Here is a 14,406-nt window from a genome sequence, read left to right on the forward strand (position 1 = left end):
CCTTACTGCTTCAGAAACCATTTGCTAGCCTAGAAAAATTATGTTATTTATACTTTTGTCACTTGTTTTTCCCTTCTGGGAAAAGAATAAAATTTCTATGATTTGGAATGCATATATTTGGGGGCTACAAACTCATACTATAATCCCTATAGTACCCAGCTCAACTTTACATATCTTCACATGACCCAGCATACTGTTAACACACAATGAGTAATCAATCACGTGTGTGTGTGTGCGTTTTGTGGTATTAAGGATTGAACCCTTGGCCTCACACATGCTAGGAAGGCACTCAACCAATTTGCAACACCCCCAACTTATTAACTTTTTTTATTTTTGAGATATGGTGTCAGTAAGTTGCCCAGGCTGGCATCAAACTTGCAATCCTTCTGCCTTAGCCTCCCAAAAGTTACTGGAATTACATGTGTGTACCACTGTCCAGCAGACATGAGTTTTAATTCTGGCTCTACCACATCTGTGAGTGGGTCACATACCCTTAGCTTATTAGTCTGACAGTGACAAAGAAGGATACAAATTTTTCATTGGGGTATGTGTATATGAGGATTAGGCAAACTAATTAAGGCAAATTTCTTGGTAAGTGAATTTCTGCAAGCCTCCCTTTTAATTTTTTGCAGTGCTGAGAATCAGACCCAGGACTCTGGGCATTGCTACACAGGCGCTCTACCTCTGAGCCATTGCCCTGGCCCCAGTATAGTGAATTTCTTAGTACAATGCCTGGCATACAGTAAGGACCCAGTAAGTGATAAGGATTGTTTTTCAGTTGTCCTTTTTAGCACCATAGTCAGAATCCCTTCTCATATAATCTTTTCAAAAATATTTTTTTTAGTTGTAGTTGGAACAATACCTTTATTTATTTATTTTTATGTGGTGCTGAGATTGAATCTAGCACCTTGCATGTGGTAGGCGAGTGCTCCACCACTGAGCCACAACCCCAGCCCCTCCTATAATTTTTATACTAGCATTTAATTACACCACTTCTCTCAAGGTCATAGAGGAAAAATTTACACATTTCTGAAAGAGGTGTACTTTTTATTTGCACTGGGAATTGAACCCAGGGGTACCTTACCATTGAGCTACATACCCAACCCTTTTTATTTTTTATTTTGAGACAGGGTCTTGCTAAGTTGCTTAGGGTCTCACTAAGTTGATGAGGCTAGCCTCAAACTTGCAATCTTCCTGAGTCACTGGGATCACAGGTGTCACCACACCCAGCTAAAAGAGGAACACATTTAAAAATATATATATTTATTTTTTAGTTGGACACAATATCTTCATTTATTTTTATGTGGTGCTGAGGATCGAACCCAGGGCCTCACACGTGCTAGGCGAGCGCTCTACCACTGAGCCACAACCCCTGCCCCCTGAAAGAGGAACACATTTTATAATCAAAGTAGAAAAAAAAGGTCAGCAAGCAAGCAAAGGAGTTGATGGTTTTCTTTCTCATTATCTACAAATGTGAAAGCATATTCTTGCAAAAAATGTTTGTTCTCATTTGATTATCCTCTCAGTTGAATCTTAAATTCAGAATTCCAATGTTAAATAAAATGCTATTTATTCTATCCTAAATATTACAATACTTAGTAATATCCCTGTAAGAACTTAATGTACACCAAAGAACAAACAGATAAAGGTCTGAGGTAAAATTTATGGTAAATGAAAAAAATATATATTCATAGCTAGCTCTGTGTGTGTATACAGAGAGCTAAAGAAACAATATCCACACAGCTTTGTTCCATTTTGTTCTTAAAGTGCAAAAGGATTACCAGTTAAAAGTCAACACAAATAAAGTTTAAAATTTCTTTAATAGGCTCAAAGCTTAGAAGTAGTTAGCATGATCTACTCACATACTGTAAAGGGTTTTAATGAAGTTAGGCACATCTACAAACTCTGAGAGGTGTTAAAATTTTAGAGATACCATACACATTATGATTAAGGAAACATCACCTATTAGAACCGTAAGTTAATCACTTATGGCATGCCTGTCCATCATAAATTCATCTTAAAAAACTATGAACACAACTCACAAAGAACGTTGCCACAATGATGCTATGCAGTTTCGGTTGCCAATGGGTAAAAGTAACTCATATAATTCTATGCCAACCTAGTACAAATCTAGTGCAATATGAAAAACCAAAAAGCTAGAATACAGTTTTGTTATAAATCTTATAAGACCTAAAGACAAAAAGCATTTTCTATTCACTCTTCCACACATTCTATAAATTGCATTTAGTTTAATGGCTAAGGCTTAATACAGATTGAGCATCCCTAATCTGAAATTCAAACTTTTTCAGCACAGATATGATGCTCACCAACTTTAAAATTTGGGAGCATTTCAGATCCAGAATTAGGGATGTTCAACTAGTAAGGTTTTTGCAGACACTTCAAAATCAAATAAAAACTCCCAAATCTGACACATTTCCTCCCAAGCACTTTGGAGAAAGGATACTCAGCCTGTATGTCTGTATAAAAACTGCCTTTCATGGTAATATTTTTAAAAAGTAAATGCAATTTTCCAATGCTCCAGAAGAGACTTAATGTCATCTAAAATCATGTATCAGAAACAATTCTTTTCAGAATCAGGAAACTTAACTTCAAATATTTGGGACTATTTATCATGCCATACCTTCTCAGCTTCTCCCTTTCTTCCCTCTCCCTTTCTTCTCTTCGTTTCAGGCGCTCCTGGTTTCTTTTCTCCTGCTTCTCAGCTACAACTCTCTTAAAAACAATAAATAAAAAGTTTATTTACTAGGTCAATTATTAATTATCTTTACCTTAAACTTTACCATTTCTGGTTCCCAACATAGTATTATTAACTTCAAGATCTGTTGGGGAAAAAAAAAATTCAATTTGACCCTGTCAGATGTAACTATTAAGCTCACACCCTACTTTCTATAAACTTCCTCCCTTTTATGGAAAATGTGCAATATCTCAAACTTTTCCATGATTTCTTCATGATATTTCAAAATTACTTCAATAAGACTTTTCTGAATGTTTCCCAGCATTATTTTTTATATATACTTATAATGAACATCAACCATCACAAATATCCATTCCTTATCATTTCCATTGAGGCAATGGTACCATTTTAATGCTGCTGCCTTTAAAGATATGAGTAAAGTGATAAAGGATTCTGTTGCTAAGTCTGTTTCTGCAAAGAATCCCAAGTATGCAGTGTTATCAACAGAGCCCATCAACTCTCTGTTAAAATGAAACCCATTTTGACAGTTTTTAGAAATTGTGAGATTTATTCCAGCTACTCAAAAAAATGGAGAGGGGATAAATACATACTGAAAATATGGTTATGTCCCTATTTTTTTTTCCTTTCTTTCTTTTTGGTACTGGGGATTGAACACAGAGGTGCTTTACCACTGAGCTACATCCCCAGCCAATTTTATTTATTTTGAGACAGAATTTTGCTAAATTGCTGAGGGTCTAAGTTGTGAAGGTTGGCCTTGAACTTCCTGCCTCAGCCTTTCCAGTCACTAGGTTTATAGATGTGCACTACCACAACTGATTTCCCTGGGTGTTTTCTGACTCCTCATTATTGTAAAAGTCAAGCCGCGAATCTTTGGATCAATTCCAGTGATACAATTACATGGGAAGTGACTCTCCAGTGTTGCCAATATTTGGGCCAGTCTTCAACTTGTGACAAAAGGCTACAATACCATATTCTTTAAAAATAAGCCACATTAGATAGCTGAAAGGCAACTCTGCAAAGTAACTCTGCCTTTTACCACTTCAAAATACCTCACTTTTTTTGTGTGTATATATTTGCTTATTCCCTCAAAAGCACTAGGGAGATAAGAACCATGCTGCCTTTTTACAATAACACATATTAATTAATAGCGAGTGGGGCTGGGGATGTGGCTCAAGTGGTAGCGGTGCTCGCCTGGCATGCGTGCCGCCCGGGTTCGATCCTCAGCACCACATACAAAACAAAGATGTTGTGTCCGCCGATGATTAAAGAATAAATATTAAAAAAAGTTCTCTCTCTCTCTCTCTCTCTCCCCCCTCCCCCCTCACTCTCTCTTAAAAAAAAAAAAATAGTGAGTGTCCTCCTTTCATAGGCTGTTCTAATTCCTTCCTGAAATGGAGGAAGGTAGACAAAACTAGAGGTTCTATTTTTTTAAAAAACATTTTTTTTTTTAAGTTTAATACCTTTACTTTGTTTTTATGTGGTGCTGAGAATCGAACCCAGTGCCTCACACATGCTAGGCGAGCGCGCTACCACTGGAGCCACATCCCCAGCCCCAAACTAGAGGTTCTATAGGCTTATATTTAGTAAAGAACTCCAAAATATTTCAACACATACTGGGCTCATTTTCTCAATTCTCCTATAAATATTATATGAATATATAATTATTGATTTTACTGAAAAGGATAACACTTTACATTTTAGGGTAAGGTGTTATTTTGTAGAAAAGAGTCAGTTTAGAAACCAATTTAAATGACTAATTCAACACAAAATGATACCTCCCAGAATAACAGAATAATACTGAAAAGCCTTTTTCTCAGACATCATCCATTAAACCTGCCTGAATCTCCATTTATAATTCTACACTATTCAGTGTGAACTGTTGACATAAATCACAACTCAGAATACTATTCCAAAGACAGCTAATACCAGATCAAAAAATAAGTAGCAAAATAGGACAGTCAGTGATATTAATTTACCAAAGTACCTTTAATTCTTCAAGCTTCTCTCTTATTTCAATAAATCCCAGGTGCAGTTTACCCCCAAAATGATCAGCCAGTCGTCTGTCATTATCATGAAGACCTAAGTAGGCAGAGCAGACTTCACAGACCCGAAGTTTCTGCTGTTGGAAACTGGAAGCTGGCATAGAATTCCGATAAACTTCCTAAACAAAAGTGAGGGATAAAACAAAAACAAAAACAAAAACATAAATTTCATTAAAAATCAAACAAAAGGCCACAGAACATTCTGGGGTCTCCAATGCCTTGCTAGATGTGTCTTCACCAACAGCTGTCAACCACCCTCTCCTCACACCTCAGGGAGGGGCCTGAAGACCAAGAAAGGATTTTCAGAGCAAAGCAACCAGCTGAAATTGAATCAGTCTATACTGGCTCCATGAGAGTAAGACTCTACCTACACTGCATAGGAGAGGGAAGCCTTGGAGAGCACAGCTGCTGGATAATTGCCCTTGCTCTGAATCCCCCCCACACACTTTTTTAAAAAAAAATCTGCCTTTTAAAAAATCTTAGGACATCAGTATTATTACACAATGTGTGAGAAACAGAAATTTATTAAGAACCATCTCTACTCTCCTAGAAGTTTGAAGAAAGGACAGAGAACAGCAGGGCAGGAGAAAGTGTCCCAGGGAAAAGAGCCTCTGATGTCTCTTGCAGGTGGAGACAGGAGACTCCTGGTAGAATCGAGCTCCTGGCTGGAATCCGTGCAGAAAGCCCGAGCCAGACTGCATGCACACCACATGCACGTCACAGTGATGCCCACACCAGGATCCACAGATCTCAGGGTCTTCTCACTGTCCACTGATTTGTCTGTCTCTGTATTTTCATTGGAGTCACTCTGCTTCTAAATCTAGCATGTTTCTGCCCTTTTTCTCTGAATGCCAGCTCACAAAACCAAGGCATGCAACAACGCAGTTGTTGAATGTAAATGGCTATCCTAGTAACCAACCCCCTTCTAGCCCTTGCTGTTGTTATGGACTGCCCTATAGAGATACCTTGGGAGGATGTGCTGTTGTCTGCTATGGCCCAACTACTGTGGATAGGAGGCTATGCTGGGAGTGGAGGTCCTCACATCCAGGAAACAGACAGACAGAAGGCACACTGGCACATCCACCACCTTTCTGCCCTGACTTCTTGCTTGGCCATCTCAGGTAGCTGATGCTCAAAGGGATAGAGGGAGGGTAGAAAGGGCAGGTTCACTGGCACTCCTTTAAGTGAACACTGAAAGGATATATAGGACCTGGCAAGGCCTAACTCCCCAACACATAGGCTTCACCTGGAATGTGTAAGCATGCCCGTGGATTATCTAGTGCTGGGGTACCAGGTATGTAGCCACTGCCTCATCGTATTTAGATTTGCCAGGGACAACCAGGTATTACAGAGCTCAAAACCCTCGTCAAGCATGACTGCCATAATTGTTGGGTCCAGACTTAACAGAATAGCTGGGTAAATATTCCTCACCCTGGCTCTATCATGGGTGGCTCATTATTTGCTCTACTGTGGGCCTCTGTGTGGGGTCCACCATCAGTATTTGACTGATCAGCATTCCATGCTTCCTTGGAAATGTGCAGGGGATTGTCATATCTTGCCTACATGAACTTCTTCAGTTGCTTAGTGGTGTTTGCCATAAATCAGTGACACCCAGGCTCTAGACATCCACCATGGGGCTCTCATATTCTTTCCACTGGATGACTTCAGGGGTAAGGTAGAGGAGAGTGCCCTCAAACTCATTCAGCTTCTGCCCAGCCACGAATCCAGTGCTCTGGCTCAAGTGGACGAGTTTGAAATTGCCTCCAGCAATCTCCAGGATGTTCTCTATCTTAAGGTATAGGTGCACAATGCCCTTCTTGTGGCAGTAGCTCAGGACACATGTGATCTGCCTGCATAGTCTTCAGGTCTCTTCCTCCAACATACCACCAGATCCAAGAGGCAGTGCCATAGCTGTTCCCCCATGTGCATGCTCCACGATAATGTAAGCTACCCTGCCCAATGCCCCTTAGAATCTGATTATGTCCATGAAGTTGGTCTTGTAGCACCTGGGCCCTTGAAGCACTACACTGTTCTGAATACTTTTCCTACCTATCACTGGAATACCAAATAAGGATACCAGATTAAAAGCAAACAAACAAACAACAACAACAACAAAAAAAAAAACAAAATAAACCCAAGTTTAAAATACATATCGAAACACCACAACCATCAACCACACTATCTAGAAGTCCCACAGCTCACCACCACCAAAAGTTTTCTGTACTTATCCAGCCAGTGTTTGAAATTTCCTCACAATGGCTCCTTATGAGGTGACAGCAGGAAACGGCCCAGTCATTCCAGTGCCCATCTCAGTTTTTGGCCTCTAGGACTTTCATGATAAGAATAAAAAAGGACCAGGCTGATATGGTGGCCCATGCCTGTAATCCCAGCAATCCCAGGAGGGTGAGGCAGGAGGGTCACAAAAGTTCAAAACCAGTCTCAGCAATTTAGTGAGGCCCTAAGCAACTCAGTGAGACCTGGTCTCCAAATAAAAAATAAAAAGGGCTGTGGACGTGGCTCAGTGGTTAAGCACCCTTGGGTTTAAACACTGGTATAACAAAACAAAATAATAAGAAATTGACTCAAGAAGCCTTTTGCTTCTGTGGGTTATGGAGACTGATATTTACTTGCTTAGAAATTAAAATTTGTAGAATTTTTTTTAAAAAGTCAAGCAAGAGGGCTAGGAATGTGGTTCAGTAGTAGAATGTTTGTGTACATGCACAAATCTCTGAGACTGACCCCTTGCAAAAAAAAAAAAAAAAAAAAAGGCATGGAAGAAAATATAAAAAAGCATGGCTATTTTGTTATGAAAAGTATACATTCTCCTTTGTCCCCCTGTCCATTACATCCTATCCTAGACTACTTCCCTAGAGGTCAAAAGTCACAGGTCACAGGTCCACACACCTTTGCCAAGAAACTACCTTAATAGTTCTACCACGATACAGAATACAACAGTCTGAAAAGGGTTTCTCAATGTTCTTTTCTATAGTTTTTGTTAAAAACATGATGTGGTCAGCCTCTAAACTGCATACCAGTGAAGGGTCAAGCAAACAGAAGCCAACTATAATTGTAAAGGAGTACATGTTTTCCACATTGTTAGACTTCCTTCCCAAAGATTGTTTTCCCCTCCTCGGAAATGTGGATATGCATACACATGATAAGTCTCCCCACTAAAAGGAATACAGTTCTACTAAGATAAGAGATAAAATGTGTCCCGAGATTAACTCACACATTTTCATTTGTATGAATTAATTCATTAAACAGTAAAAAATGGTGAGTTTCCCTATATATTGTCCTCTTTTTTCTTTACTAACAGGACTCTGACTTTATTTGAGGTAGCAACACACCCAGCTAAAAATATGACATTTTCCAAGCTTCCACAGAACTTTGGCTAAGATACTAATGGAAACTGCCAGGCAGAAATCTATAGGAAAGTTCTTCAAAAGAGGATAAATAAATTCAGATAAAAACCCACCAGTGACTGATGTAACCCTGCAGATAAAAATGAATGAGAAAGTGTATTTATACAGGCTTAAAAGTGTCAATACCAAGATATTTACTAGTTACAAAAGGGAAACGCAGTAACTTCCTAGGAAAAAAAAATATGTACCATCACCAAAAATGGGGAAAACCACTAACAAATGTTTCAAAAGGACACATCCCTACAGTGATATTCCTATAAAAATCTAATCATGAGAGGCTCGACATGTAGTTCAGTGGTAGAGCACTTGCTCAGTATGTGCAAGACCCTCTTTTCAATCCTCACTACATGAAGGGAAAAAAAAAGAAAGGAAGGAGAAAGAACAAAACAAGAAAAGCAAGAAAGGGAAGAAAGAGAAAAAGAAGTCTAACTATGAGAAAATGTTAAGACAAACTCTAACTAAAGGACATTTTACAAAATAACTGATGAATACTTATCAAAACTATGAAGATTGTATTCTTCAAAGACAGACTAGAACAGTTCCAGATTAAAGGAGACTAAAGAGGCCTAACTAAATGACACATACAATCTTGGACTGGATCTTGGAGAGGAAAAATTTTCTTTCTTTAAGAATAAAGAATATGGGCTGGGGTTGTGGCTAGGCGGTAGAGCGCTCACCTCGAGTGTGCAAGACCCTGGGTTCGATCCTCAGCACCACATAAAAATAAATAAGTGAAATAAAGGTATTGTGTCCAACTACAACTAAAAAATAAATATTAAAAAAGAACAAAGAATATTACTGGGACAACTGATGATATGTGAACAAAGTCTTTAACAGCCTTGTATAAATACTAATTCTTGATTTTCATAATTGTGCTGTGCTTATATAATAAAACATCCTTGTTTTTAACACAAAGTATTTGGGTTAAAGAAGCATCTGTTTTCAGAGTCTCTTTATCATTAGGCAATATTTGCAGCCCTTTTTTTAAAAAATGATTTTATTATGAGACAGGGTCTCACCAAGGTGTCCAAACTAGCCTTGAACTTGTAATCCTCCTGCCTCAGCCTACAGAGAGCTGGGATTATAGGTGTTAGCCACTGGCCTGACAAGAGGCATCTTAACTGTAACAAATAGACATAGTTTAGCCACATACAGGGGAAAAAATGATAAAGTAAACGTTACTTTAAATGGGGTAAAGGATAGAAGAGAAAGTCTTTGTACTATTTTTTACTTTTGTGAAAATAAATCAAAATAAAAATTTTTAAATTAAAACATACATGTACAGATACATGAAGGCATGTCAACTCCATTTTAATGCTTTGATTTTTTTACTTCCTTCACGTAAGGCTGTAGTTTAGACCAATACTGCCACAAATTGATAAGCATCAAGATGAGTCCACACAGAAAGGATGGCTAAACATAGAACTAGAAATAGTCTGTATGTTGGATGGCATTATGGGGTCAAATTATGTTTCCCTAATCCTAAATATTAGCTGAGAAAATTTGTGGCTTTTAAGCCATAAATTAGTTTTTTTATTATATAGAGCTGAGCACAATCTATAATAGAAAAGAAAATTTTTTAAAGTGTTATTCTTAGTTAAAAAAAACTGATAATAATATATGGATAAGAGGCTAACAATGTTAAGCTACTGTGTAATATTAGTAAACCTCTGAGTACACATATATTAAGATTCATAGAGCCAGATGCAGTGGTGCACGCCTGTAATCCTAATGGCTTGGGAGGCTGAGGCAGGAGGATTGTGAGTTCAAAGGCAACCTCAGCAACAGCGAGGTGCTTAGCAGCTCAGTGAGACCCTGTTTTTAAATAAAATACAAAATAGGGCTGGGGATGTGGCTCAGTGGCTGAGTGCCCCGGAGTTCAATCCTCAGTACCAAAGAGGGGGAAAAAAATTCATGAAACTGGCAATTATATTGAAGGAAAAGAAATAATGCTCACTAGCTTGATTATCTTACGAGTCATCATGGAAATTAACTATAATTTAGCTATAGCCATAAAGTACTTTTCATTTAAAAATTACTGTTTATTTTCTGGATTGACAAAATTGCACTTACAGAAACCCTAAATATTTAGACACTGAAATTATCAAGAATGGCTATCTGGTATATCTTTTTCTATCTTTCTATTATCATTGGCCATTTAAATTTAACGTAATTGTTGGTATGCTGGGTTTAAATTTACCATCTTGCAATTTATTTTCTACTTGTCCTTTACATTATTTATTCCTTTGCTCCTGCTTCTTTTAGAGTATTTTTTTAGAATTTCATTTTATTACTACTATTATCTATAGCTCTTTTTTCTACCTCTAATATTGTCTGTAGGGCTTATGGTATACAGCTAACAGAAACTTAATTTACAAGAAAGCCTAGGTAGTTATATAAATATTAGATAAAATAGAACTGAAAGCAAGGGACATTCCCAAGGATAAGGGGGGATATTTGGAAATAATTAATGGGTCCATTCATCAAAAAGGCATAATCCTAAATGTATATTCACCTAATAAAAGAGCTTCAAAACAGATGATGAAAGCAACTGACAAAAGGGAAAAACACAGATATACATCCACAATTACTATAGCTTGAAATTTATCCACTCCCCTCTCAATAAATAGCAAAATAGAAAATCAATAGGAAAAGCTGGGCATATAGTGGCATGCACCTATAATCCCAGCTATGCGGGAGGATATCAAGTTTGAGGCCAGCCTGGGTTACTTGGTGAGATCTCTCCTCAGAATAAAAAATAAAAAGGGCTGGGGATGTAGCCCTGTGGTGTTCTACCCAGTGCTCTCCCACTGGGCTAAATCCCAAGTACCACCACCCCCGCCCCCACCCAAAAAAACCTTTCACAAATAAAACTCCAGTCCTAGATGGTTTATGGTAAATTCTACCCCAAGAAATAATACCAATTCTAGAAAAAAACATTTTCAGAAAGAGAAAACACTTTCCAACTCATTTTATAAATTGATATTACCCTGATACCAAACCAAAGACAAAGTTTTTACATCAATAAGTGATTAAGAATTAAGACTGGTTAGGGAGGCCAGGGATGTGGCTCAGTATTAGAGAGCTTGCATAAGGCCCTAGGTTTGATCCCAGTACAGCACAAAACAAAACAAAAACAAAAAAAGACTTAAGACTGGTTGGGAAATAAGATACTGGGCATAAGTCTTTCTTCAACTCTCTCCTTTCTGTGGAAAACATCTAACATGTATTAGTTTCTTCCCTTCCTTTAAGTAATATTTTTATTATAATCACATAATATCATAAGGAATATTGAACAATATTTTCTTGATGTTCAGGATCATTGTAACGGTAGCATTATAGGAGTACTATGAGGAGCAATCACCATAGTTTTTCCTTTTCTCCTCCCTCCCTCAATTCTTGCCTTTCTCCTCTGCTGACCAGCAACATTAAGGGAGGTTAAGGAAAGATGATAAAGGAGATATACTAAAACAAGAAAGCTGTGATAAGGACTTCTCAGGAGCCACCCTACAGTGTTAGAACTGAGATAATGATCCATCAGACCACAACTTGACCAAGACCACTTAACAATGCATAACTTCTTCCCCAATGCCCCATTCTCCTTCTATTTAAACCTTCAGGTCATGTCAGCATCTGGAAAACATGCCTAAAAACATGTCTTCCCAGTGTGGCTACACTAATTAAAGTTATTTTCCTGCTTTTTTGCAATTATCCTTTGGGTTTGATATTTGGGTTGAGTGGCCAGCCCTGGATTTTGAACCTGACCTGGGACTCCTATAATACTTTTAGTTCATATTTTGTGGGAAATCAAAAAAATCACTGTGAAATTTAAAAAAAAAGAAAGAAAGAAAGAAAGAAAGAAAGAAAGAAAGAAAGAAAGAAAGAAAGAAAGAAAGAAAGAAAACTTCCCAAGAGCTAGGGATATGGTTCAGTGGTTGTCTGCCTAGCATGTGTGAGGCCTGGGTTCCATCCCAGCACCACAAAAATTTTTAAAATTAATAAATAAAAAGGCTTACCTATATTCTGCCTTTCCTCTCCAGTCTGAAGATCATCAATGATACCAGAAAAGAAGAAAAGAAGGAAAAAGAACAGGCACCCTAAAGCAGTTTGAGTGATAGGGCTTTCCTTTTCATTTTTGATCTGGTCACAAAAGACCCTGTCCTCTTTAACAATTAAACCTCACTGATGAGAAGTTTAAGGAAAAAAAAAAAAGATTAGGGTTGGGGGAAAGATGCCTGGGGTTGAGGGAAAAAAACACTGAAAGTAGGTAATCATAAGTCAGACTACCTATAGAAGCCATTCAGATTACTGTAAAGCAAACCAGATGTGATCAGTTAGGAACAGTGGACACAGGCAAAAGAGTACAGTACAATCCCTACCAAAGACATTTGATTTCCTAAAATCTATCAGATGTTCCAATCAAAACAGAACTTTACAGGATATCAGATTTAGACCTGTGCTGAGAAAGAAGAATGAGGTTGGGGATGCAGCTCAATAACAAGACACCTGCATAGCATGTATGAAGCCTTGAGGTTCGATCCCAATCCCAAACACCAACAAGAAACGAAGAAAAAAGAATGAGAGAAGGCCCCAAGGCATTAGCAGATTAGACTAAGGTGGGAAGAGAATCAAGAATACTATAGCATGGGAGTGAATGAGGGATAGGTTGTCATAGTAACTAAGAATCTGCAGAGTATGCATGTGTCTGTGTCTATAACTGTTGAGTGTATGTGACTAGATAGTTTAATACACCTACAAGTTACAAATTTCAATAGATCCATGGCTCCAACTTCCCTAAAACCACTAATTTTGACATCAAACCCAACAGCATAGACAGATCACTTAAATATTTTCAAATTGGCTTAAATTCCCTTTTAAAACTTTGTAAAAATTTCTAGTCAAATATACCACATGAACAGACACTAAGGTTATACTACTATTAAGAACTTACCTCTGCTTCTCTTTTCTTTGCCCGTGCTTTCTCTACTTCATCCATTACTTTCTGGGATTCTTCCACATTCCCTTCAGCTCCTAGTTGTTCCACCTTGGCTAATAATTTACCAATTTCTTCATTTAATTCATGAACACGTTCTGCCTAGAAACAAACAGAAAAGAAAATCATGAAACAATAACAGAATATTAAACTTCAAAGTATTTCAGAAATGCTCAGAAAAGATTTGTTATCTAAGAAAATATGATCACATCCACTGGGACACTAGGATGTTCTGAGGCTGCCTGCCTACACCTCAGTGAAGGTCAAAGATAGGAGCAAGCAACAGAACTGCTACTTTGTAGCCTGTGCTTAGGTATACTCAAGTGTAAAACACCTTTCCTGCCATGATCGTGCTGCACCTCTCTATGTTCCCAAATCATCTCTTGCTGTTTCCTCTCTTCATAATATAAACTATATTATCTTTAGTTTTCCAGACTTACCCTGTTTCTGCTTGTTTTTGCACAGACTGTTCCTCTTCCTGGTATGTCCCCTTACCTGTCTAATGAATATCTATTCATTCAACAAGATCTGATTCCAAGAGTGTTTTCTGTGAAGCATTTCTGAAAAATCATCACATGCCAGCCCCACTGAAACATGTAAGCACAAATGACCATATTCTCCTTTGTGTCATTTTTCACAATTACTTTTATACATATCATATACTTTAAAGATAGCTGTCTGAATTTCCCATCTTTTTATCTCTAAAGTCCAAGAAACATAAGTTCAAATATGAATTAAAGAAATGAACTAGTGGATGCTCTGTAAAGCTAGAGGTGAACATACTTTAAAAGTCCCATATCTGAATTGCTGCTAAACCAACTACTGAATGTGAAATTGTAGCCAGTTAGATACACCTGAATCCATTTCCTCATCTGAGAGGAATAATACCTGTCCTGTGAAGTTGTGAAAAATTAAAAAAATGCTTTGTATATATACTGCACAGCAGTATTATTTTCGTAACACTTGCATGTCACCCTCCCTCCATGAGTCCATGTTTTCCATTGGTATTCATTTTTTACTTAGGTTTGATATATTCTTCCTCATCATCATCCTGAGAAACTAGTTCCCTCATATTGTTTTAATGGCACATGATAGTCTTTACTTTCAATCAAAATAAGTATTCAGTCTCTATGTGGCCAATCATATTAGCAAATAAGGTTTTTATGTGGTGTGAACATCCAGTCTCAACAAACTAGATGGTCAATAATCTTTACATCTCAAAGTTCCTTCAAC

At 37.7% G+C, this 14,406-nt stretch overlaps 1 protein-coding gene across 2 annotated transcripts in view; it reads right to left on the bottom strand.

Annotated features, from left to right (window-relative positions):
* Luc7l2 (LUC7 like 2, pre-mRNA splicing factor) overlaps positions 1-14,406 on the bottom strand; it is a 72,221-nt gene that overhangs the window by 11,434 nt on the left and 46,381 nt on the right. For both annotated transcript variants that reach the window (XM_026405403.2, XM_026405404.2), the window contains 3 exons: positions 13,132-13,275; positions 4,701-4,877; positions 2,642-2,733 (listed from right to left, as the gene is read on the bottom strand). In XM_026405403.2, the coding sequence (XP_026261188.1) occupies positions 2,642-2,733; positions 4,701-4,877; positions 13,132-13,275 (413 nt within the window). The remainder of the gene's footprint in view (positions 1-2,641; positions 2,734-4,700; positions 4,878-13,131; positions 13,276-14,406) is intronic.

Source organism: Urocitellus parryii, chromosome 3 (assembly GCF_045843805.1).
Source record: "Urocitellus parryii isolate mUroPar1 chromosome 3, mUroPar1.hap1, whole genome shotgun sequence".
NCBI classification, from domain to species: domain Eukaryota; kingdom Metazoa; phylum Chordata; class Mammalia; order Rodentia; family Sciuridae; genus Urocitellus; species Urocitellus parryii.